Raw genomic sequence first — 22,525 nt, forward strand, 5'->3', positions numbered from 1 at the left:
ATTAAAAAATTATTAAGCATCTTCTATATTCAAGGCACTGTGCAAAATGCTGGGACTATAAAGATGAAAAACAAAACAGTTCCTATCCTCAAGGAATTTATATTTTATTTGAGGGGCAGGAATACAACAAGTACATAGATAGGCTAGTACAAAATAATTTCATGAAGGAGAGAGCATTGGCAACTGGGAAGATCAAGAAAGGTCTCATATGGAAAGTGCCATCTGAGATGTCATCAGAAGAAGCTAGAGAGTCTGAGATGGAGGTGAGAAGGGAGCACATTCTACACCTTCTGTACAAAAACATGAATGCAGGCAACTCTAACAGTCAAGTTGGGTTCAGAGAGGATGTAAAGAAGAGTATGGACTGAAAATAATGATCATAATAGCTAGCATTTGCATATCATCATAAGAATTGAAAAATGCTTCACAAATGCTATCTCATTTTATCTTCACAACAACCCTGGGAGGTTGGTACTATTATTATCCTTGTTTTACTGATGAGGGAACTGAGGCACAGAGAATTTAAGTGACTTTCCCAGGGTCATGCAACTAATATGTGTCTGAAGCTGGATTTGAACTCAGGTCTTCCTAACATATTGACTTCAGCCAATTCTAGCATTGTGTCCAGTGTGCCACTGGAAAAATAGGTTAGAGGCTGATTAGGAAAGCCTTTAAATAATAAACTGAGTATTTCATGTTTTATATTAGAAAAGTGACTTGGTCAGATCTAGTTTTTTCCCTTGAGTCTCTGCTTAAATATATTCTGATTATTCTCTTCTTTGGAGAGATTCTCTAAATTTGCATTGATGTTGGTATTGGTCAATGACTTCTCTGATTCACTTATTTGTCTAGCTTTAGTCTCTGAATTGGGGCTTTGTTGAAGGTCCAGGCCATACCCCCGATGCATTTTTTGGGTGGAGATGGTTGGCCTTGCTTAGTCTCATTCTGGGTCGACTGGCTTCCACCTCCCAGGGTTAGGCTCAACCAGGATCTTGAAGGTTCACAGAGTTGAAACTTCAAGGCCCTCTGTGGCATATCAGGACAGAATGCTAGGCACCTAGAAAGCCCTTAATACCTGAGCTGATTGCTTTTGCTTCCCAGGATATATTTCCAAACCACCCTGGAGCTTTCTTAAAGGATCTCTCTACTCCTGCTCCCTGTGGGCAGAGAACCCTGAAGGCTACAGGTGTCTCTGGACCTTTTCTGGTCACACCGGTAGGATTTGCTTTGCTATGCTAGCACTGGCTTTTCTAGCAGCACTGTTTTTTCTTGCTCACGAGCTGCTGACTTTTTGTGCATTTCTGGACTGAAAGAAGTCACGTACTATAGTTTGTCATTGGAGTTCTTGATTATTATTCAGTCTTGTACAATTTTAGCGTTTGCTGGCATAAGTGTGGGAGAAATGGGTAGCCTACTACCATTCAGGCAGCCATCTTGACCAGAATTCTATTGCCTTTTTATTAATATATTAAAATATCATGTGATATCAAATGGAGGAAAGTAGTGCCATGAGTAACTGATTTGTGCAATATGCTGGGTATTTGGAAGTTAGTGGAGAGGGATGGGAAAGTACAAGAAGGGAAGATTTATAAACATTACAGATTCTACATACACACTCAACAAATACTTGTTGACTAATTGATTCTAAATATCCTGTAGTCTCTGTTTTCCAGTTCATCCTTTTGCCTAAGTCATGTCCTTTACATACTGGATGTTGGCAGTCTCTGAATATTAATATTGAACTCCCTTTCTTTATTTCTTTGTTGATTCAGAGACTTCCATGATGGAAGAGTCATGTAATGTAATGTCACATAATCTGAGGGAGTTAACTCATACAAAAATGGGAGAAGATCTCCCACTGATTAAATCAAAGAGTGGCAGGCATGAAGACACCAGTGAAAATGCTGAGACTGTGGTAAGTTTATGATTATTTTGGTGCAGATCTGTATTTTTACATATATAGGGAAATTCCAGTGAGGAAACTCCTACTACCAAAGCAAAACAGCAAATGTTTTTCAATTTCTAGCCTAAGAGAGATTTTCTGGAGGCAGTGATAGCTTAAGTGACTTACTCAGGGTGATATAGCCAGTGAAGAAAGAGATGGAGGCTTGAATCCAGGCCCTCTGGACCTAAAGACTGGTTCCCACATGCTATCTTTCGATGCCTGACAAGTTCATTAAATAGATTTATAAAAACATAGTGCTTTATTCTATTCTATTAAAATGATTTTCTCAAGGGTGGGCTAAGAATTTTGTTTCTCCCTGTCATATCATATGTTTATACAGTAATTGACCTCTCATACACTTCTAGTTCATATATTGTTTTATAGATTTGTTTCAGTGATTAGTATAGCTCTGCAGGGTGAAACATGATTATTATTTGCTGAGCAATAGGCACCTCAGAGAGCAAATTACAAAGAATGCTATATCTAGTTTCAGACTGAAAAAAATTTCACTTATTATCTTAAATTCTTAATTTATTTAGCAAACATTTATATCATTAAATTATTTGAGAGTTACTGTGCCAGGTACTAGGGAAGATATAAAGATAAATAATGCATTGTCCTTATCTTTGAGGAGTTTACTTTTTAGGAGGGAGGAAATAAGGCATGTAAACAGATTTTTAAAAATCCAGATTCTAATTAGAAGATGAGCTCCTTTAAGATAGGGACTGATTTTTGCCTCTCCTTGTATCTCCAGAGCTTAACACAATGCTAAGTATATATTAAACACTTAGTAAATGCTTATTGACTGACTAAGATTTCATGTTCAAGAAAATTTCAGAGTTCTAAAAAAATATATATGCTATGGAATATTCTTCTAGTTGCCACTTTACTGAACCACATGAGCTCAAGTTTTTAGTTTCATTCAAAAATAAACTAATGTATTTAAAGCTTTTTACCATACTGAAATATGTTCTTTTTTTAAAATTCAATTTTATTTTATTTTCAATTCGATTTTCTCTCCCTCCCCTACCCATTGAGGAGGCAAGAAAAACAAAACTCTTTGTAATTATGTATAGTCATGCAAAACAAATTCCTACATTAGTGATGTCCAAAAAAAAAGGAAGGAAGGAAAAGAAAGAGAAGAAAATGTGCTTCAATTTGCACTTTGAGTTCCTTAGCTCTCTATCTGGAGATGGATAGGATGTTCTATCATAAGTCCTTTGAAATTGCAGCCCATCATTTGTTGATCAGAGTTCCTAAGTCATTTAAATCTCATTATCTTTACAATATTGCTGTTATTGTATAAACTGTTCTTTTGGTTCTGGTCATTTCACTCTGAATCACTTCACTTAAGTCTTCCCAGGATGTTCTGAAACTATCCCCTTCATTGTTTCTTAGAGTACAATAGCATTTCATCACCATAACTTGTTCAGCCATTCCCCAATTGGGCATCCCCTCAATTTCCAATTCTTTGCCACCACAAAAAGGGCTGGGATCAAAATTTTTGTACACATGAGTCCTTTTCTTTTGATCTGTTTGGACTATAGGCCTGCTACCATTATTGTTGGATCAAAGGGCATGCACAGTTTAATAGCTTTTGAGACATATTTCCAAATTGCTTTATAGAACTAGTTCTCATCTCTATCCACAGACTGGTCTATATTTTGTTAGCAATTAAGAGAATGCAGTGTTTTTTTTTTTTTGTTTGTTTGTTTTTTTAATTTTTTTATTTTTTTAATGTTTAACAATCACTGCCATACAATTGCGATTTTATCCCTCCCCACCCACCCCCCACTACCTCCCTCCCTCCCCACGACTGCATACAATTCTGTATAGATTCTACATATACTTTCCTATTGAGTATATTTTCACTATAGTCATGCTATGTAGTCAGACTAAGATAAATGAAAGAATCCGTATAACAAATCAGAACATGATACACAAACAGATACACATACACAAACATGATCTGCTACATTATGTGAGTGACTTCCATATTTCTCTCTCTGAGTGTGGAAGGCATTTTGCCTTGAGGTCCACCATTGGGATTTTTTTTTTTTTTCAGGAGTTCTTGTGTTATTACAAAAATCTAAGTCTACCAGAAAAAACTCTCACACACTGTGGTTGTTGCTGTGCATAAAGTTCTCCTGGTTCTGCTCCTTTCACTCAGCATCAGGTCATATAAGTCCTTCCAGGCCTCTCTGAAGTCTTCTTGTTCATCATTTCTTATGGCACAATAGTACTCCATTACATTCATATACCATAATTTATTCAGCCATTCCCCAATTGATGGACATCCCCTTGACTTCCAGTTTTTGGCAACTACATAGAGTGCTGCTATAAATATTTTTGTACATGTGGGACCCTTTCCCATTTTTATGATCTCTTGGGGATATAGTCCTAGTAGCGATATTGCTGGGTCAAAGGGTATGCACATTTTTGTAGCCCTTTGGGCATAGTTCCAAATTGCTCTCCAGAATGGTTGGATGCGCTCACAGCTCCACCAACAATGAATTAGTGTTCCAACTCTCCCACATCCTCTCCAGCATTTATCATTTTCTTGTTCTGTCATGTTTGCCAATCTTATAGGTGTGATGTGGTACCTCAGAGTTGTTTTGATTTGCATCTCTCTAACCAATAGTGATTTAGAGCATTTTTTCATATGATTATAGATAGCTTTAATTTCTTCCTCTGAAAATTGCCTGTTCATATCCTTTGACCATTTATCAATTGGGGAATGACTTGTATGATTATACATTTGGGTCAGTTCTCTATATATTCTAGAAATGAGGCCTTTATCCCCGAGCTTAGCTGTAAAAATTTTTTCCCAATTTACTACATCCCTCCGGATTTTGGTTGCATTGGGTTTGGTTGTGCAAAAACTTCTCAGTTTAATGTACTCAAAGTTATCCATTTTGCATTTCATAATGCAATCTATCTCTCCTTTAGTAAAGAATTCTTCCCTTCTCCATAGATCTGATAAATACACTATTCCTTGCTTCTCCAGTTTATTCATGGTATCAATCTTTATACCTAAATCATGTACCCATTTGGACTTTATTCTTGTGTACGGTGTCAGGTATGGGTCTATGCCTAATTTCCGCCACACTGTTATCCAGTTTTCCCAGCAATTTTTGTCAAACAATGAGTTCTTATCCCAGAAGCTGGGGTCCTTGGGTTTATCAAACAGAAGGTTGCTATATTCCTTGCCTACTGCATCTTGAGTGCCAAGTCTATTCCACTTGTCTACCTCTCTGTTTCTTAGCCAATACCAAGTGGTTTTGATAATTGCTGCTTTATAGTACAGTTTAAGGTCTGGTAGCGCTAGGCCACCTTCCCAAGCATTTCTTTTCATTAGTCCCTTTGATATTCTGGACCTTTTGTTTTTCCAAATGAATTTTGATATTATTTTATCCAGCTCTAGAAAGTAATTGTCTGATAGTTTAATTGGTATGGCACTAAATAAGTATATTAATTTGGGTAGAATTGTCATTTTTATTATATTAGCACGGCCTACCCATGAGCAACTAAGAATGCAGTGTTTTATGGGAAAGAATTCAATAAACAGGTATTAAGTGACTACTATATGCAGGGTTGTGTACTGGGAATATAAAAGGAGGAAAATGATAGGTAAGAATGAGGAAGGTAAGAGTATGCATCATTTAAAAAATCAAAATGTGTGTGATAGTTTAGATTATTTATTGAAATGAACATTTATTTGATAAATGTCTTCAAAAAAATATGGTTGACTTACTTCTCCTATGTTAGCCATAATCTGCTCTCTCACTTCTGAGCATTCCCTCTGCTTTATTAGCTTCCCCTCCTCTTCCACCTTTTCCTCTCTTCCCAAAATAGCGGACAAGCCAACTTTACATGGTACTATTTGTGTTGGAGGTGGGAAGGGACATTTTGATTTTGAGTATTCAACTTTATGCTCTGGTTTCCTCTTTCTGCTCCCACAGAAATGAAGGATAACTTGAGATAGGCTTGTTCTTATATGAGGATTTGTGTGAATGAAAGTATGAAAAATACATAAATCACATGAAAAATACATAAATCAAGTGGAAAAATACAAATATCAAGCGGAAAACAAAATACTCAGAAATCAGAACAGAATGAAACTCCTAAGTAGTATTTATCTTAAATAAGAAAATGCAATTTCTTGGTTCTGTTTAAATGTAGCTAGAATATCTGACTATAAAAATCAGACAAAGTATACTAGCTTGATTTTTTGAAGAGTGAAGGAAGTATTTTCAGACAGTCGTATATGTGTATAATTTTTAAAATCATCTATTGAAAAATAATTCATGTGTTTAATGTATTTAAGAAATGTATTTCATGTATTCAATGTATTTAAGTATGTATAATTGCTTCTGTAATAACTACTAGCTAGATGACATTTATATTTACCTTTTTTCTCTTAGCAGGAAGCAACTGACATGGTTTCTTCCAGTCCTGAGAAATCTTTGTCAATGAATAACCTCTTGGGAAAGGAAATCGAAAATTGTCTAATTGATTTGGAAAATGTACGTGTGATCCTGAGATGGTTGTTAGGTAGTTTTATTTCCTGACACTTCAAGTACTTTATAGTTGTTCATCACCTGTCATTGGAGAACTTACATTACATTCATTCATTTGACAGTCATTTTATTAAGCACTCATTATTGAAAGTGTTAAGGGAGTTACAAAGACAATAAAAATGTAATTCCTACACTCTTACGGTGCTTTACTTTAGAGGACTTACTTTCATTTAGTAGTGGGGAATGAACATCACAAATATATCTGAACCAAAAGTTCTTACCTTGGAGTTCATGAACCCCAAAGAGGTCCATGGATAAATTTCAGGTGATCCATGAACTTGGATGGGAAAAAAATAGCATCTTTATTTCAACATAATTGATTTCCTTTGCAATCCTATGTTGGTTTTTTTTTTATTTTATTCATTTCAAAGCATTATTTTGAGAAGGGTATGTAGGCTTTACCACACTACTAAAGGAGTCTGTGACACAAAAAAGGTTAAGAATCCTTAATTTAAGCATTTGCTGACTTTAATGCATAATACAATACAAAAAAGATAAGGAAAAACAGCAGGGCATTAAAAGTAGGAAACTGCTTTTGGAGTCAGGAAGACCAAGTCCTACCTCTGACAAATACTGAGTAATTCTAGGCAAGTCATGCTCCAGGCTACTCTCTGAGAGCACATACAAATCTACATTGGTGAAGGGAGTTTCCTCACTAGGAGTTTCCTGTACCAATGAAATCACAGATTCTATTTTATTTTAAGTTCAATAAATAATAAACAGTTGAGAGAAATCTCAAGGGCTTTGCAAGGTTCAAGAAAGGAAAAATCATTCCAATTGGATAGATTATGGAATGCTTCATGAAGGATATGACATTTGAGCTGGATCTGAAAGATGGATAAAATTTCAACGGGTAGATATGGGTAAAGGGCATGAAGGAAGCAGGAAAATATTATTTAATGCATCCTTATAACAAATTTAGAGGAATAAATGTAGTATTCAGTTATATCTCATTTTATTAATAATCAATATATAAAAATACAAAGTATATAAAATAACCAATATATAAAGATCTAGATTATAAAATACAAATTAAGCAGTATTTATTCATTTTGCACAGGGTTTCTTTGTTTCACCATCATTTGTTGTTGTTCAGTCATTTTCAGTCATGTTCAATTCTTTGTGATCCTATTTGGGGTTTTCTTGGCAAAGATACTGGAGTGGTTTGCCACTTTCTTCTCTAGCTCATTTTACAGATGAGAAAACTGAGGCAAACAGGGTTAAATGACTTGCCTAGAGTTACACAGCTAGTAAGTATCTGGGGACAGACTTGAACTTGGGTCTTTCTGACTCCAGGCCCAGCATTCCACCTAGCTGCCCACCTTTGCCATCATAATATTCCTTAAAATAATAAGTTGCCTTAGTATATTTCAAATAACATTCAGCTTAAAAAAGGAAATGTAAGCACAGCTTTTCAGGAACATGATTATATGGAGAAAGGAATACCTATATTTAAATTACATGAGGGCATTAAAGAAGGGAGAAGTGAAGAAGCAAAGTCATAATGGGCCCAGGTCAATAGCAGAGCCAGAAATGAAACCTGGTTTTCATGGTTTCTGCTAATGTATTTGTCTAATCAGTCAAATAATAATAGAATGCCAGAGCAGGAAGCAACCCGAGAGAAGCAGCAATACTCTTTAGTGGAAATGCTTACTATATACTGACTTAAAGGTCAGGAAAAACCTGGGTTTAAATTTTGCCTTCCACATTCACTAGTTATGTGACCGTGGTCATTCCAGCAAATCTCTAAGTTTTCCATATATATAAAATGCATAGTAAAACCTGTAATATTTAACTCACAGGGCTGCTGTGGTTATTGTTCAGTTGTTCAGTCATGTCTAACTCTTCATGACCCCATGGACCATAGCACACTAGGCCCTTCTAGCCTGCTCTCGAAGTGTGTCCAAGTTCATGTTCATTGTTTCCATGATACTATCTATGCATCTCATCCTCCACCATCCCCTTTTTCATTTGCCTTCAATCTTTTTCAATATTAAGGTCTTTTCCAAAGAGTCCCATCTTCTCATTATGTGGCTAAAGTATTTAAGCTTTGGCTTTAGTATTTGGCCTTCCAGTGAATAGCCTAAATTAATTTCTTTAAGTATTGACAGATTTGACCTTCTTGTTGCTGCCCAAGGGACTCTCAAAAGTCTTTTCCAGCACCACAACTGGAAACAGTCAGTTCTGTGGCACTCAGTGTTCTTTACAGTCAAATTCTCATAGCCCTACATTGCTACTGGAAAAACTATACAGATCCTTGTTGACAAGGTGATATCTCTGCTTTTTAGTATGTTCTCCAGATTTGCCATAACTTTCTTTCCAAGGAGCAAGCGTCTTTTAATTTCATGGATCCAGTTGCCATCTTCAATGATATATGAGCCCAAGATCTTAGTTGGTTGTTTTGATTTTTTTATGATGAACTTCATGCCAGCTTTTACACTCTCCTCTTTCACCGTCATTAAGAGGCTTCTTGACTTTCACGGTAGTATTGTCTGAATATCTGAGTTTGCTGATATTTCTCCCAGCAACCTTAATTCCAGCTTTTGATTCTTCCAGCCTGGCATTTTGCATGATGTACCTTGCATATAAATTAAATAAATAAGGTCACAACATACAGCCTTGTCTTACTCCTTTTCCAGTCTTAAACCAATCAGTAGTTCCATGTTCAGTTCTAACTGTTGCTTCTTGGCCCCTGTACAAGTTCCTAATGGGACAAGTAAGATGATCTAGTATTCCCATCTCTTTGAGGACTTTTCTATATTCTGTTGTGATCCATACAGTCAAAAACTGAAGCAGAAATAACTGTTTTTGTCCCTTGCTTTCGCCATAATCCAGCCAATGTTGGCAGTTTTGTCTCTAGTTCCTTTGCCTCTTTGAAAACCAGCCTGCTCTTCTGGTAGTTCTTGGTTCACATTTTGCTAAAACCTAAATTGTAGAATCTTATGCATAACCTTACTGGCATGTGAAATTAGAGCAATTGTTTGGTAATTTGAATGTTCTTTGGCATTACCCTTTTCTAGGACTGGGACATAAATAGATTTTTTCTAATCCAGTGGCTGCTGTTATGTTTTCCAAATTTGCTGGCATACTGAGTGTAGCACTTTAACAGCATCATATTTTAGGGTCTTAAATAGGTCAGCTGGAATTCTGTCACCTCGACTAAGCTTATTGTTAGCAATGTTTAGAAGGCCCACTTGACTTAATTCACCAGCATGTTTGACTCTAAATCAATAACCACACCATCGTGGTTATCAGTGATGTTAAGAGCTTTCTCGTATTTTCTGTGTGTGTATTCTTGCCACCTCATCTTAATACCTTAGTACTTTGCAAACCTTAAAGGCTATAAATGTCAGCTAATATCATTTATTTAATGCCCTCAATTTACAGATAAGAGAACTAAGCATAAGGTCCATGCTCTTTTAGAAAATTCTTCTAAAATATTTATCTTTAATTTATATTGCCCAAGTGAACATACATTCTAATGAGAGAGACAGGTGTATGTATACACACACACACACACACACAGACTTTATATCATCTTTGTATAGATGATTCTGAAATCTATATATCTAACCATGTGTATGTACATATTATTGTTCAGTATTTCAGATATATCTGACTCTTTGTGACCTCATTGGGGTTTTCTTGGCAAAGATGCTGGAGGAGCTTGCCATTTCCTTTTCTAGATCATTTTACAGATGGGGAAACTGAGGGTTAAGTAACTTGCCCAGGGTCACACAGCTAGTAAGTATCTGAGGCCAGATTTGAACTCAGGAAAATGAGTCTTCTGTACTTCAGATCTGGCACTCTATCCATTGTGCCACCTAGCTGCCCTATATATCTATATCTACCTATCTATATGTGATATATATACAGAGAGAGAGAGAGAGAGAGAGAGAGAGAGAGAGAAAGGAAGAGAAGAGAGAGAGAGAGAGATGCAAGAAACATCCAGAGTAGATGGAAGATAACCTTATATGAGATGGCTTTAGTAGCTGAAGAGACTTAGAAAGGTCAGAAGGTGGGATTTGCTGACTCTTGAAGAAAACTAAGAAGCAGAGGTGAAGGAGAGCATTCTCCAAATAGGGGACAGACAAGGAAGAGGCAAGGAGAGATGATGGAATGAACAAGGTCAGTGTGACTGGATTAGAGAGGATGTGGAGTGAAGTATAAGAAGAGTGGAAAGGGAGGAAGGGGCCAGGCTAGAAAGAGCTTGAAATGCCAAGACCTTTTCTGTTTGATCCAAAAGGTAATAAGGAGTTACTGAAGTTTATTGGAGAGGGAGAGTTATATGCATTTTTTGAAAATCACTTGGGCAGCTTTGTGGAAGATGGACTGGACTTGAATCAGGAATACCAGTTAAAAGACTATTACAGTTGTCCAGAAAAGAGGTGAGAGGAGAGAATGGCCTGAAATTGGGTAGTGGAGAGAAGGTAATGTAAATAAGAGATGTTGAGAACATATCACCACAATGATTTGAGAATTGTTTGGATATATGAAGTGAACAAGAGTGAGGAGTTGAAAATGACTCACAGGTTGTGAACCAGAATGACTGGGAAGATGTTGGTGCCCTCCACAGTGATAAAGGAGTAGGGAAGAAAGCTGCCTTTATTGGGAAAGATAATGAATTCTATTTGGGGCATGTTGAATTTGACATGCATATGGAATATCCAGTTCAAACTGTGTAATAGGAAGTTGGTGATATAGAACTAGAAATCAAGAGAAAGATGTGGACTGGACATATAGATGTGAGAATCATCTGTGTAGATGTGGAAGCTGATGAGATCAACAAATGAGATGGGGTAGACAGAGAAGGGGGCCCAGAACAGAATTGTGAGGAATATCTACAGCTAGTGGGCATGACACAGAGGAAGACCCAGCATCAAAGCCTGAAAAGGAGTAGTCAGATAAGTAGGAGACAACCAAGAGAGAGAAGTATCACCAAAGAGAAGAAAATACCCAGGAAAAGAAAGGGATTAACAGTACCAAAGGCTGCAGAGAGGTTAACAAGGATGAGCACTGTAAAGGTCATCTACTCAACCAAAAATCTTTTATTCATTTATTTATTCATTTACTTTATTAAAATGTTACATTTTTAAAGAAAGATAAGGGCTCAATTTTATTCTTTTCCTTTCTGCATACTTCATTTAAGAATTTTTTAAAACTTCATGGGATATATTAATATACAAATTTTAGGAAATTAATTTCTATTAATAATGTCCATTGTAGATAGCTGAATTTTGTAAGTTTTGTGAATAAGTAGGAAAAAAATTATCTTCCGAGTATACCTCTGCTATCTTTGGATAAAATTTTTTTGTAAATGAAAGTGATTTGTTTTTAAAAGTAACAGCATGGTTTTCACTACGTATTATGTAACATGACAGTGTGCCTGGAATGATGATTTATAAAAATTTTAAAAGTAAAAATTCCCTTGGTGAAAAAAATTTGACTGCAGTAGCAAAGGAGTGAGGATATAAAACTAGGCTCTTCCTTTCCACTTAAAATTGAACAGATAATAAAAGCAGTTATCTGAATAAATCAGGCCAAAGCATCTCTTCCACTGTCCAAACCAGAATCAAAAGTTTTTTTGTGTGTTTATTTGAGAGGGGAGAGGCACACTTTTTTTTGGACGAAGAAGAGAGCATCAGGGAACTAGCCCCATTGCCCTGTTCCTCCTGACCATGACAAACTAAACATTGTTTGGGTAGCTTGAAAAGATAACTGTTTGCTTTTAAAACAATAGTCTAGATGATTTAAAAATAAAATTTATGTTGTTGCTCAGTCGTATCTGACTCTCCATGACCCCATTTGTGGTTTTCTTGCCAAAGATCCTGGAGTGGTTTGCCATTTCCTCTCCAGCTCATTTTATAGATGAAGAAACTGAGGCAAACAGGGTTCAGTGACTTGCACAGGGTCACACAGCTGGTAAGTGTCTAAGGGCTGAATATGAATCTTCCTGACTTCAGTCAGGTACTCTATTCATTGTACTTTCTAGCTTCTGTAAAAAAAAAAAAAATTCACTGGTTCTATAACCTTAAAGGGAGTTTACATGTATGTAATAAAGAGCCAGGAATTTTTGCAAACCATGTTCAGAAAATGGTCTTAAAAGATCAATTGTTATATCATCATTAAAAAAGTTACTTAAAATATCAGTAAGTTGATTTTTTTAATTGAAAAATGTTCCTATTGAATTGAATTATGTACTTCAACTAAATAAGTACGTATGAGATGCTGTAAATAAAGCTAGATATATAAATCTCAGGATCATCTATAGAGAGATAATACATACACATATGTGCATTACTTTGGGGCAGTAAATAATTTGTGTCAAATTAACATGACAGGTTATTAATATTTTTATCCTCTGAAGCAAAATACCAAAATAGGTATTTAACCCTTGTTTGAGAGCTTTTCAGTTTAACTCTTCAGTTTAAGAGTATTTCCTCCTAGCAAAATAATATAGAAATATCATCAGACTGCCTTCCTTCTTTAAGTATTTACTTTAAGCTTGAGGAAAAAACTAACTTTCTAACACTTCTTACTTTGGAGCTAACCAAAGTGAAGAGGCAACCTTAGGAAGTGTAGTGAGTGCCCCCTGACTTGAGGTCTTCAACTCCAGGGGGACTGAACACTTATCAGGTACATTTTAGAGAACACCCTTGCTCAGATAGTTTAGTCTAGCTAGCTTCTGAAGTTTTTTTTGGCTTTGAAATTCTGTGATTCTGATCTGTTTGCCCCATTATTGTACCATGGACTTAGGGCAACATTCACTGTTATTCCGCCAACAAGCTGAGTTGGGCAACAGCATGAGGTAGGGGAAGATGGAAAGTGTGGCCTGAGAATGTCTTGCCCCTTTTCAAGTTAATTATTGCCAAAGACTTGGCACGCTACTCTGAGAAGCTGCTGACCCCTACTGTAGACAAACCGCTAAGCATCGTGAATTACTTTTGAAGTATTCTATCACCTGTTTCATTTAGATATGGAAATTTGTGAAGCATTTAGAATTGTGGGATGTTAGCACTGGAAGAGATCTAGAGAGCATCTAAATCCAACACATTTGAAAGCACTTCATATATTCTCTAGAGTTACACGCAGGCATCTGTAATTACATCTGTTACCTGTTCAAAGATATAGGTCATCAAAAATTGGAACTATCCTCAACCAAACTGATTTCTTCACTTGTTTTTTTTTTTTTTTAGCAATAAAGCGAAAACCCTTTAAAATCTTTAATAAGGACAAATACAGAATTTTCTTTTTAAATGCTTTTCATCCATCTTTCCAATAGAAGGAGTCGTTGGAGAATGACCAAATTACTGAGGAAAAAAGGTGGAATCAAAGAACGCTTCAGATGTTACAGTATTTGCGGGTAAGAAAAGAAATGTTGACTTGCTGAAAACTACTAGACATTGACGAAATGACAATTAATAAGTTATTCTAGAGACTGGCAATTTATGGCATGTGAGATCTATAAATCAGAAAAGGTTTGTGCTAGAAAGACCTTAGATCTATCATCTGATCCAACTCCCTTATTTTAAAGATCAGGAATTTAAGCCTCAAAAAGGGGAAGAGAATTTCAGATATACCCAAATATTAGTGCTATCCCTCCCAAACTATATTGTCTTTATATTTATACTGTATATACTTACATAGGTCTCCCTGTATTAGAATGTAAGCTTCTTGAGGATATTTGTATCCCCACTGCCTAGTTCAGTGCCTGGCACAATAGGTGGTTGTTGCTTTTTCATTGATGGATTGAAGTCTTTGGCCCAAGATCATGCACAGTGTTAGCTGCATTTCTTGGTTCCCTTGACTCCTGTGATTCTTTCCACTTATGGTATTGTCATGATCAGACCTTATTATAGGCAAAAATGTAAAGTTTGGCTCCCTATCAGTTATCCCTTCCTCTTCCATATACATACCTTGTACTCTGCTGCTCTTATCTGTCTGACAATCATTGCTACGGTACAATTCATTGACAACTGACAACAGGTTAAAATATGACTCCTTTCCTGGGATAGTATATAAACAGAAAAATTATCTTTATGACTTATGAACCTCATTCCCCTCTCCCTAAACAATGAAGGCTTGGTATGGCACTTTTGAGGTCATTATAACACCTGAGCTAGTCTTGTGTTATCAGATAGAATAGTGATTTTGATAAACCTGGAGCGAAAAGGCCTGATTCAAGCCCGTGTTGTTTAGTCATTTACAGTTGTGCCTGATTCTGGGTATTCTTGACAAAGATACTGGGGTGGTTTGCCATTTCCTTCTGCAGCTCATTTTATAGATGAGGAAACTGAAGCAAAAAAATTACCCGGAGTCACATATATACCCAGACACATAGCTAGTAAGTGGCTGAGGCTGGATTTGAATTGAGGCCAAGTCTTCCTGATTTCGAGCAGACATTCTATCCACTCTGCCATCTAGCTGCTCCATTTGTCAAGTCCTAGCTCCCAAATAGATGTGTGATCTTAGATAAGTTATTTCGTGTCCTTAAATCTTAGTTTCTTCATCCATAAGATGGAGATAATAATACTTATGACCAACTTACCTCACAGGCATGATGTAAGGAAAGCATTTTGTAAATTGTAAAGTGATAGACATGAACTATTATTAGAAGCAACATGGTGAAGTATTGGATTTGAAACTGAAGGATTTTGATTTGCGTACTGGCTCAGCTCCCTATTATTGACATTGAACAAGTCATTTAACATTTCTGAAATTCAGTTTTCTCTTCTGTAAAACGAAGGGTTTTGACTCAGTGAATTCAAAGTTCCCTTCTGGTTCTAAATTTTGTGATCCTATTTATGTCAAATTTAGGATTTTTACCATTAACTGATTTTCTGATAAAATTTAGCAAAAATATGCCATCAAAGACATCCAGAGATATGTCTTCTCTCAAAATGATCTTTATGATGTTCATTACATACCCTAAGGTCTACTTTTGACTATTTTTTTCCTTTTCTCTTTTCTTCCCTTTCTCAGCATTCCAACAAGATGGGAATTAAGTCCTTTAGCCTGATGAAACTCTGCAGAAACAATGACCAAAAGCAAGCCTCTGCCAAGTTTTATAGCTTCCTTGTCCTTAAGAAGCAGCAAGCCATTGAGCTTAGTCAGAGTGCGCCCTATGCAGACATTATAGCAACAGTGGGACCAATGTTCCATCAAATATAAGCAGCAATAAGAAATCCTAAAGCCTGTGGGGCTGTGTCTGCAGAAGAAATTCTATCTAGATCTTTCAGTTCTTTGTAGAGTAACTGTAGAAGCAGCTAAAAGTCTGGCCCATAGTTGATAGGAAGTCTTCCCACCTTTTACCTCTTAGACCAGAATGAGAGATGAATCCTGGAGTGTACATGTGTTCATGAATGATCAATTATAATGGTACAGAGGTTTGTTTTTTTTTAATAATCTCGTTTAAAACATTTTATCTAAGTGTATTCATCTAGCTGAACATTACATTGAATTTTAAATGGATTTACAATGGACAATTGATTTTGTTTTTTATCTTTTAAAAGTGTGTCGGTGTGTTTAGAAATTATTTTAGAATGAAAGAAAAATGCTTCTTTTGTAACTGGAATATTTTGCATTGAATTATTCAAACTTTATTGAGTTAATTAGCACTTAACTATTTCCTGTTATTGTCCAATGGATAATGTAATTTATATTCTATTTGGTATAAATGCATGTGTTTGATTTGCCCTTAGTGCCTTATTTTATAGTCCTTGACATTCATCCTTAGTGAATCAAATCACCTGTATCTTTTTAGTCTATTTGCAAGTCATTATGTTCCCTCTTTGTTATTTGACACTCATTTATATTTTTATAAACATTGCTAATTTGAAAATGTCATCAAAGCAAACACTGTTTTTTATGGTAAAACACAGAAACGTATCTAGTATACTGTCTATAACTACAGAAATAGTACCAATCATTGAAATAAACATTCTTTTCTTTACTAAGTGTTCGTAAATTAGTATGTGTTGAGTGCCAGAAAGAATATCTAAAGTTAATAGCCATCATTTTTATTTCAAAATGAGATTTAGAAATATCTCCCATCATACTTTTAGAACTTCCCAGGACACTTATTCCATGCTCATAGCACTTATTAAAATAGCCATAAAAATACCCTGAATAATACTAAAAATCTAAAATGACATTCAAATGTATTTCCCCTTAAGAGATGGATGGTTTAAGAATCATGTTAGCACTGATAGGGACTCTAGAACACAAAATGTCCAAGCTAGAAAATATGTTAGGGATTTTTTATGTAGCCCTGGCTTGATCATACTCCTAGTCTCCTGCCCAAAGATCAGAGTTAAAGGCAGATCTCAGGAATTTAGGTAAATATTCCTCGCATTTTTAGTTCAATCCCCCTACTTTAAAAAGACAGAAGCTGAAGCCCGAAATAGTAAACCCTTTTCTTTACTCATAGAGTCATAAGTGTAAATATCTCCTTATCAGGCTTTGAACTAGAAAGAAAACAACCAGAAAAGGTAAAAAGGGAAGCCCTCTCTGATGAAGATCTACTTAATTCACAGTTAACAAAGGATACCCTTTAATCAAATTTTGCAAGTATGCCCAATATAATAAATATATATTACCTCATGAGTATATTTTGGTTCTAGTATTATAACATCATAAATTGATGCTGTCTCTATTAAGAAATTATTTAACAGCGAAATATGGTATTAAACAAATTACATTTTAATTCAGAATTAGAGTCAGAGAATGTTAGCACTAGAAGGGACCTCAGAGACCCTCTTGTCCAATCCCTTCATTTTTTAAATAAGGAAACTGAGAGAAGTAACTTAAACTTGCTTACACAACTACTTTGAAGCAGTCCAAACTAGCACACAAATCTCCAGATAACACAGATTATCTTTTCATTAAGGAAAGTAATACACAGGTAAACTTTCCAAATCCAATTGAAATATAATTAATTTCAGTTCTCACTAGCCTATATCTTATGAGTATTAATGCACTATAAATATAAGTAATTATTTTCTGGATTAAAACCTTTTACTTTATGTCCCCCATTAGTGTTGTTTTCCTCACTATTCAATTAGGATTCTGGTAACTATTTATTATTCTAGTGTACTGCAACAAAGTCACCTGGTCTGTGATACATCCATGATAATCCTTCATCAGCTGCTTCTTCTGTTTAGAATGATGGTTGGGAATGCTTATTCCCACTCACTGGGAAAGCTGCCAGAAGAGACATCTGGGAAGTGTAGTCTTTTAAATAAAAAAGCATCAACGATAAAAAATGGAAGAAGGAAAAGGATTCAAAAAGGGAATCATAAACATTCCCTCTCTATAAACAAACAGCAATTAGATGGCTTTCTTTGGCTCGGCTTTGAATGTTAAAGATATCTTTAACCATGAATAAACTGGAGAAGCAAGGAATAGTGTATTTATCAGATCTATGGAGAAGGGAAGAATTCTTTACTAAAGGAGAGATAGAATGCATTATGAAATGCAAAATGGATAACTTTGATTACATTAAACTGAGAAGTTTTTGCACAACCAAACCCAATGCAACCAAAATCCGGAGGGATGTAGTAAATTGGGAAAGAATTTTTACAGCTAAGCTCGGGGATAAAGGCCTCATTTCTAGAATATATAGAGAACTGATCCAAATGTATAATCATACAAGTCATTCCCCAATTGATAAATGGTCAAAGGATATGAACAGGCAATTTTCAGAGGAAGAAATTAAAGCTATCTATAATCATATGAAAAAATGCTCTAAATCACTATTGGTTAGAGAGATGCAAATCAAAACAACTCTGAGGTACCACATCACACCTATAAGATTGGCAAACATGACAGAACAAGAAAATGATAAATGCTGGAGAGGATGTGGGAAAGTTGGAACACTAATTCATTGTTGGTGGAGCTGCGAGCTCATCCAACCATTCTGGAGAGCAATTTGGAACTATGCCCAAAGGGCTACAAAAATGTGCATACCCTTTGACCCAGCAATATCGCTACTAGGACTATATCCCCAAGAGATCATAAAAATGGGAAAGGGTCCCACATGTACAAAAATATTTATAGCAGCACTCTATGTAGTTGCCAAAAACTGGAAGTCAAGGGGATGTCCATCAATTGGGGAATGGCTGAATAAATTATGGTATATGAATGTAATGGAGTACTATTGTGCCATAAGAAATGATGAACAAGAAGACTTCAGAGAGGCCTGGAAGGACTTATATGACCTGATGCTGAGTGAAAGGAGCAGAACCAGGAGAACTTTATGCACAGCAACAACCACAGTGTGTGAGAGTTTTTTCTGGTACACTTAGATTTTTGTAATAACACAAGAACTTCTTACCAAAAAAAAAAAAAAAAATCCCAATGGAGGAACTCAAGGCAAAATGCCTGCCACACTCAGAGAGAGAAATATGGAAGTCACTCACATATTGTAGCAGATCATGTTTGTGTATGTGTATGTGTTTGTGTATCATGTTCTGATTTGTTATACGATTTCTTTCATTTATCTTAGTCTGACTACATAGCATGACTATAGTGAAAATATACTCAATAGGAAAGTATATGTAGAATCTATACAGAATTGTATGCAGTCGTGGGGAGGGAGGGGGGTAGTGGGGAGTAGGTGGGGAGGGATGAAATCGCAATTGTATGGCAGTGATTGTTAAACATTACAAAATAAAAAAAAAAAAAAAAGAATTAACCCCAGAAGAGTTTTCCCAAATAAAAGCCTGGTGGACCTTTAAAAAAAAAAAAAAAGATGTCTTTATTTAGAGATCTAGGTGAACCTTAAGGCAGAATAATACATTTTTTAAAAAGCACTTTGACAAATACATGTGCAATAGAGGGCATGATCAAGAGTTTAATAAATTCAGAGGATGAGGTCTTTTGTTTTTGACGAAAAATTTCTTCCTTTAGAAGGATATATAAACATCCTCATTGCCATCACATTTGAAACTTTGTTTTGGAATTAATGATGTCACTTTGATGGCGTTTGAACTAGTACACTTGCCTTGGGCTTAACTCTTGGGGCCACAGTGAGGATGACTGATTGAGTCATGACATTTGAAGGTGATTGAGCCACCTTCATATACCTGTTATACCTCAGAGCACAACATTGAATTTGGCCTTTAAGAAAGTCCAGACATTGCTGAGAGGAGACAACTAGAGTAGAGGTGTTTGGAGAGCAGATAGTGAGACATATGAAGGCTCTAGTTTTCTGGATGGAAGATTTGACATCCCTGTTGTGGCTACTCCAGGGACTTACTCCATGTGTTCCAGGCAGCCATGCATCCCCAGGAGAAGAGTCACCATATGACCTCAAAACCAGAGGAACCAGATGGTCAAAGGGTCAGAAATGCCTTGAGGCAACTCCTGGATGAGAAGAGGCATTCCAGGACCTGGATTCATAGAGAGGAGTGAAGAACAGTGCTGAGTTCTAGGTCCAAGCAAAAGCTGGAGCTGGAGATAAGGAGAAACATTTGACATTCACCTGGCTTCCAGATGACATGGGCAAGAAGATGGCAAACTAGACATTTTCTCTGATTCCTCGCAACCTGTCAAACCTTTCTAAAACAGAAATTATGCATCAAAGATAAAGCAACTCTAGCTGTCCCCATGATCTAGGTCACCCAACATCCAAAAGAAGGTTAAAAAAAAAATCCCAGGAACTGAAGCTCACTGACCCTGAGATCACTCATTGCTCCTCCACTACCAGCAGACCCAAGGACTTGACACAAGCTTACATCAAAAGCTACCCCTGCATCCCATTTCTCCTCTCTCTTTTCAGTGACATGGAGACTCCAGGATCAGAGTATGGAAGTATGCTCAGGCCTTGACAGCCAGTTTGGCTACAGCCCTTCAGGAAAAAAAGCTTGCCAGAGGCTATAACCTGGAAACACAAGCACTTCAAACCTCTGAATTGCTGGTGCTAGGGAAAACAGACTCTTAACTGCTAGTGCCAGACCAGAGAACTGAGGGAATGGAGCAGGTCACCAGGACAGGATACCATGTTTGTGGGGGACCATCCAGCACTCCACCAAGCCTTAGGGAAAGAGCACTGAACCCAGCTGGGACCAAGTCTCATGATCCTAGTCACTTGAGTTAGTAACCTAAGGAGGTGAACCATATATTGCCCAGTGTGAGAGAAAGCTGAGACACTTTGAGATCCAACCCCCAAGGAAAGTCAGAGGAGAGGAAGTCAGGAAGTGAGTGATAAGGAAAATAGGAGGATGGGGAGAAGACTGAAAGTACCAAAGATTTCAAGAAGAAAACTCAAAAACCTTGAACATAAGCAGATAAATCAACAGGAAAAACAGTAACAATGGAGGAAAATATGACCTCCAAATCTACTAAATTAGTTCAGATATTTATGAATCAATACTGTAAAATAAAGGAAAATGATCTAGTGCTTAAGTATACAGAAGACCCTGTAGAATTTGATGAGAACATGGAACCACAACACACTGTTCCTGAATGGTTTAAAAGAGAAATGAGAATTATGAGAGCAGAATTTATTCTCTGAACAGTAAAATAATGAACAATAGAAAACCTTGAATCTGCAATGGCAAGCCTCACCAAAGAAATAAAGGAAGAGCAATAGATTTGAAATACAAATACATAGAAATAAGGGACAACCTAGAAGAAGAGAAGCAAAAACCAGTAACAACCTAACAACCTCACTATCCAAGCAAAACATATTGAACTCAAAGATAGGATGAACAGAGACAACCTAAGGATTATAGGTCTCCCAGGGAACATGATGGAACAAAAACATTAACACCATAATGAAGGAAACAATAGGAGAGAACTGCCTAGAACTTCTGAACATAGAAAATAAAATTTCTTTTTTAATTTTGTTTTCCGATTATATGTAAAAACAATAACATGAAATTTCAATTGAATTCACAAATCATCTCCAGGAAAAAAAATTCAAGGCTGCAAACTCCAAGATCTATAGTGATGAGTTCTTCAAGCCATCAGGAGAAAGCCCTTCAGTACAAAGGAAAAGAGACCCTAATAATGCAAGACTATTCTGTACCCACTAGATAAAGGAGGAGGGAATAAAATAATGTGTTCTGAAGAGCAACAGAGGTCAGGACACATGTAGCCCAGGGCAATCTATCCTGCAAATCTGAGTTTAACCATAAAGGTGCACATTCAGTTATAAAGAAAAATTTAAAATATTTCTAGAAATCTCTTCAGAACAAAAGATCATTTTCCTCTCAAACACCCCAAACAATAGAAATGCAGGAGGAGTGAATAATTGCAGCAGCAAAGAACTCTAACTGAAGCAGAGTGACAGCAGAGGGACCAGTAAGTAACTTGTTTCTAAGTGTACACAAGGAGACAGGAGTGAAGGCGGAAATCTGGTAGAGAAGATAATGAAAAGGTGGACAGGAATATTATGACTGTTGACACCCTGTCTACAGGTAAATCAATGCTTTTCTTGTTGGACTACATTATAACATGGGAGAGTACATAAAAGGGGAGGAGGGAAAGGGAAGCAGGGGAATAGAGAAGAATGAGTGATTTTGGAACAGTCAAATCATAGGCTAGCAATGAGGGGAAGGTGATCTTTGTGGTCTTTGAAAGAGAAGAACCCATAGGAGATTGGATAAGGAGGAAAGGGAAAGATTAAAAAAGAGAAAGGAAAGAAGCCTTACTTTGGAGGTGGGAAGGGGTTCTATTGACAAATGCTCCTATGGGTGAAGAGAGAAAGAGATGGTCAGTGAAGGGACATGAAGACCTTATACTAGATGAAGTCTGGGGGATTTGGTGCTTGAAAAATCTACTTGCCCTGGGAGGAGGGGAGTTGGAATTCCTAGGGGCATCTAGTACCTGGAATAGTGGAAGAACGTGAATATGGGGAGATTTCCAGGCAAAGGTAGAAAAACAAGGTCAATATAGGGTATAGATCAAGGGTGGACTGCATAATCAGGGATGTAGTGGAGGAAGGCCCTTACCATGAGGCTGTGTCTGACCTCTCTGACACCTGAAATAATTGACA

General features: G+C 36.5%; 1 protein-coding gene across 6 annotated transcripts in view; it reads left to right on the forward strand.

Annotated features, from left to right (window-relative positions):
* RAD21L1 (RAD21 cohesin complex component like 1) overlaps window positions 1–16,481 on the forward strand; it is a 51,669-nt gene extending 35,188 nt beyond the window's left edge. For 2 of the 6 annotated variants that reach the window (XM_072631698.1, XM_072631699.1), the window contains 4 exons: window positions 1,773–1,915; window positions 6,370–6,471; window positions 13,808–13,888; window positions 15,508–16,481. In XM_072631698.1, the coding sequence (XP_072487799.1) occupies window positions 1,773–1,915; window positions 6,370–6,471; window positions 13,808–13,888; window positions 15,508–15,696 (515 nt within the window). In that variant the 3' untranslated portion in view covers window positions 15,697–16,481. The remainder of the gene's footprint in view (window positions 1–1,772; window positions 1,916–6,369; window positions 6,472–13,807; window positions 13,889–15,507) is intronic. The other 4 variants (XM_072631700.1, XM_072631701.1, XM_072631702.1 and 1 more) reach the window with 4 other exon arrangements.
* The last annotated feature ends 6,044 nt before the right edge of the window (window positions 16,482–22,525 follow it).

The sequence above is a fragment of the Notamacropus eugenii genome, chromosome 1 (assembly GCF_028372415.1).
Source record: "Notamacropus eugenii isolate mMacEug1 chromosome 1, mMacEug1.pri_v2, whole genome shotgun sequence".
Taxonomy (NCBI): domain Eukaryota; kingdom Metazoa; phylum Chordata; class Mammalia; order Diprotodontia; family Macropodidae; genus Notamacropus; species Notamacropus eugenii.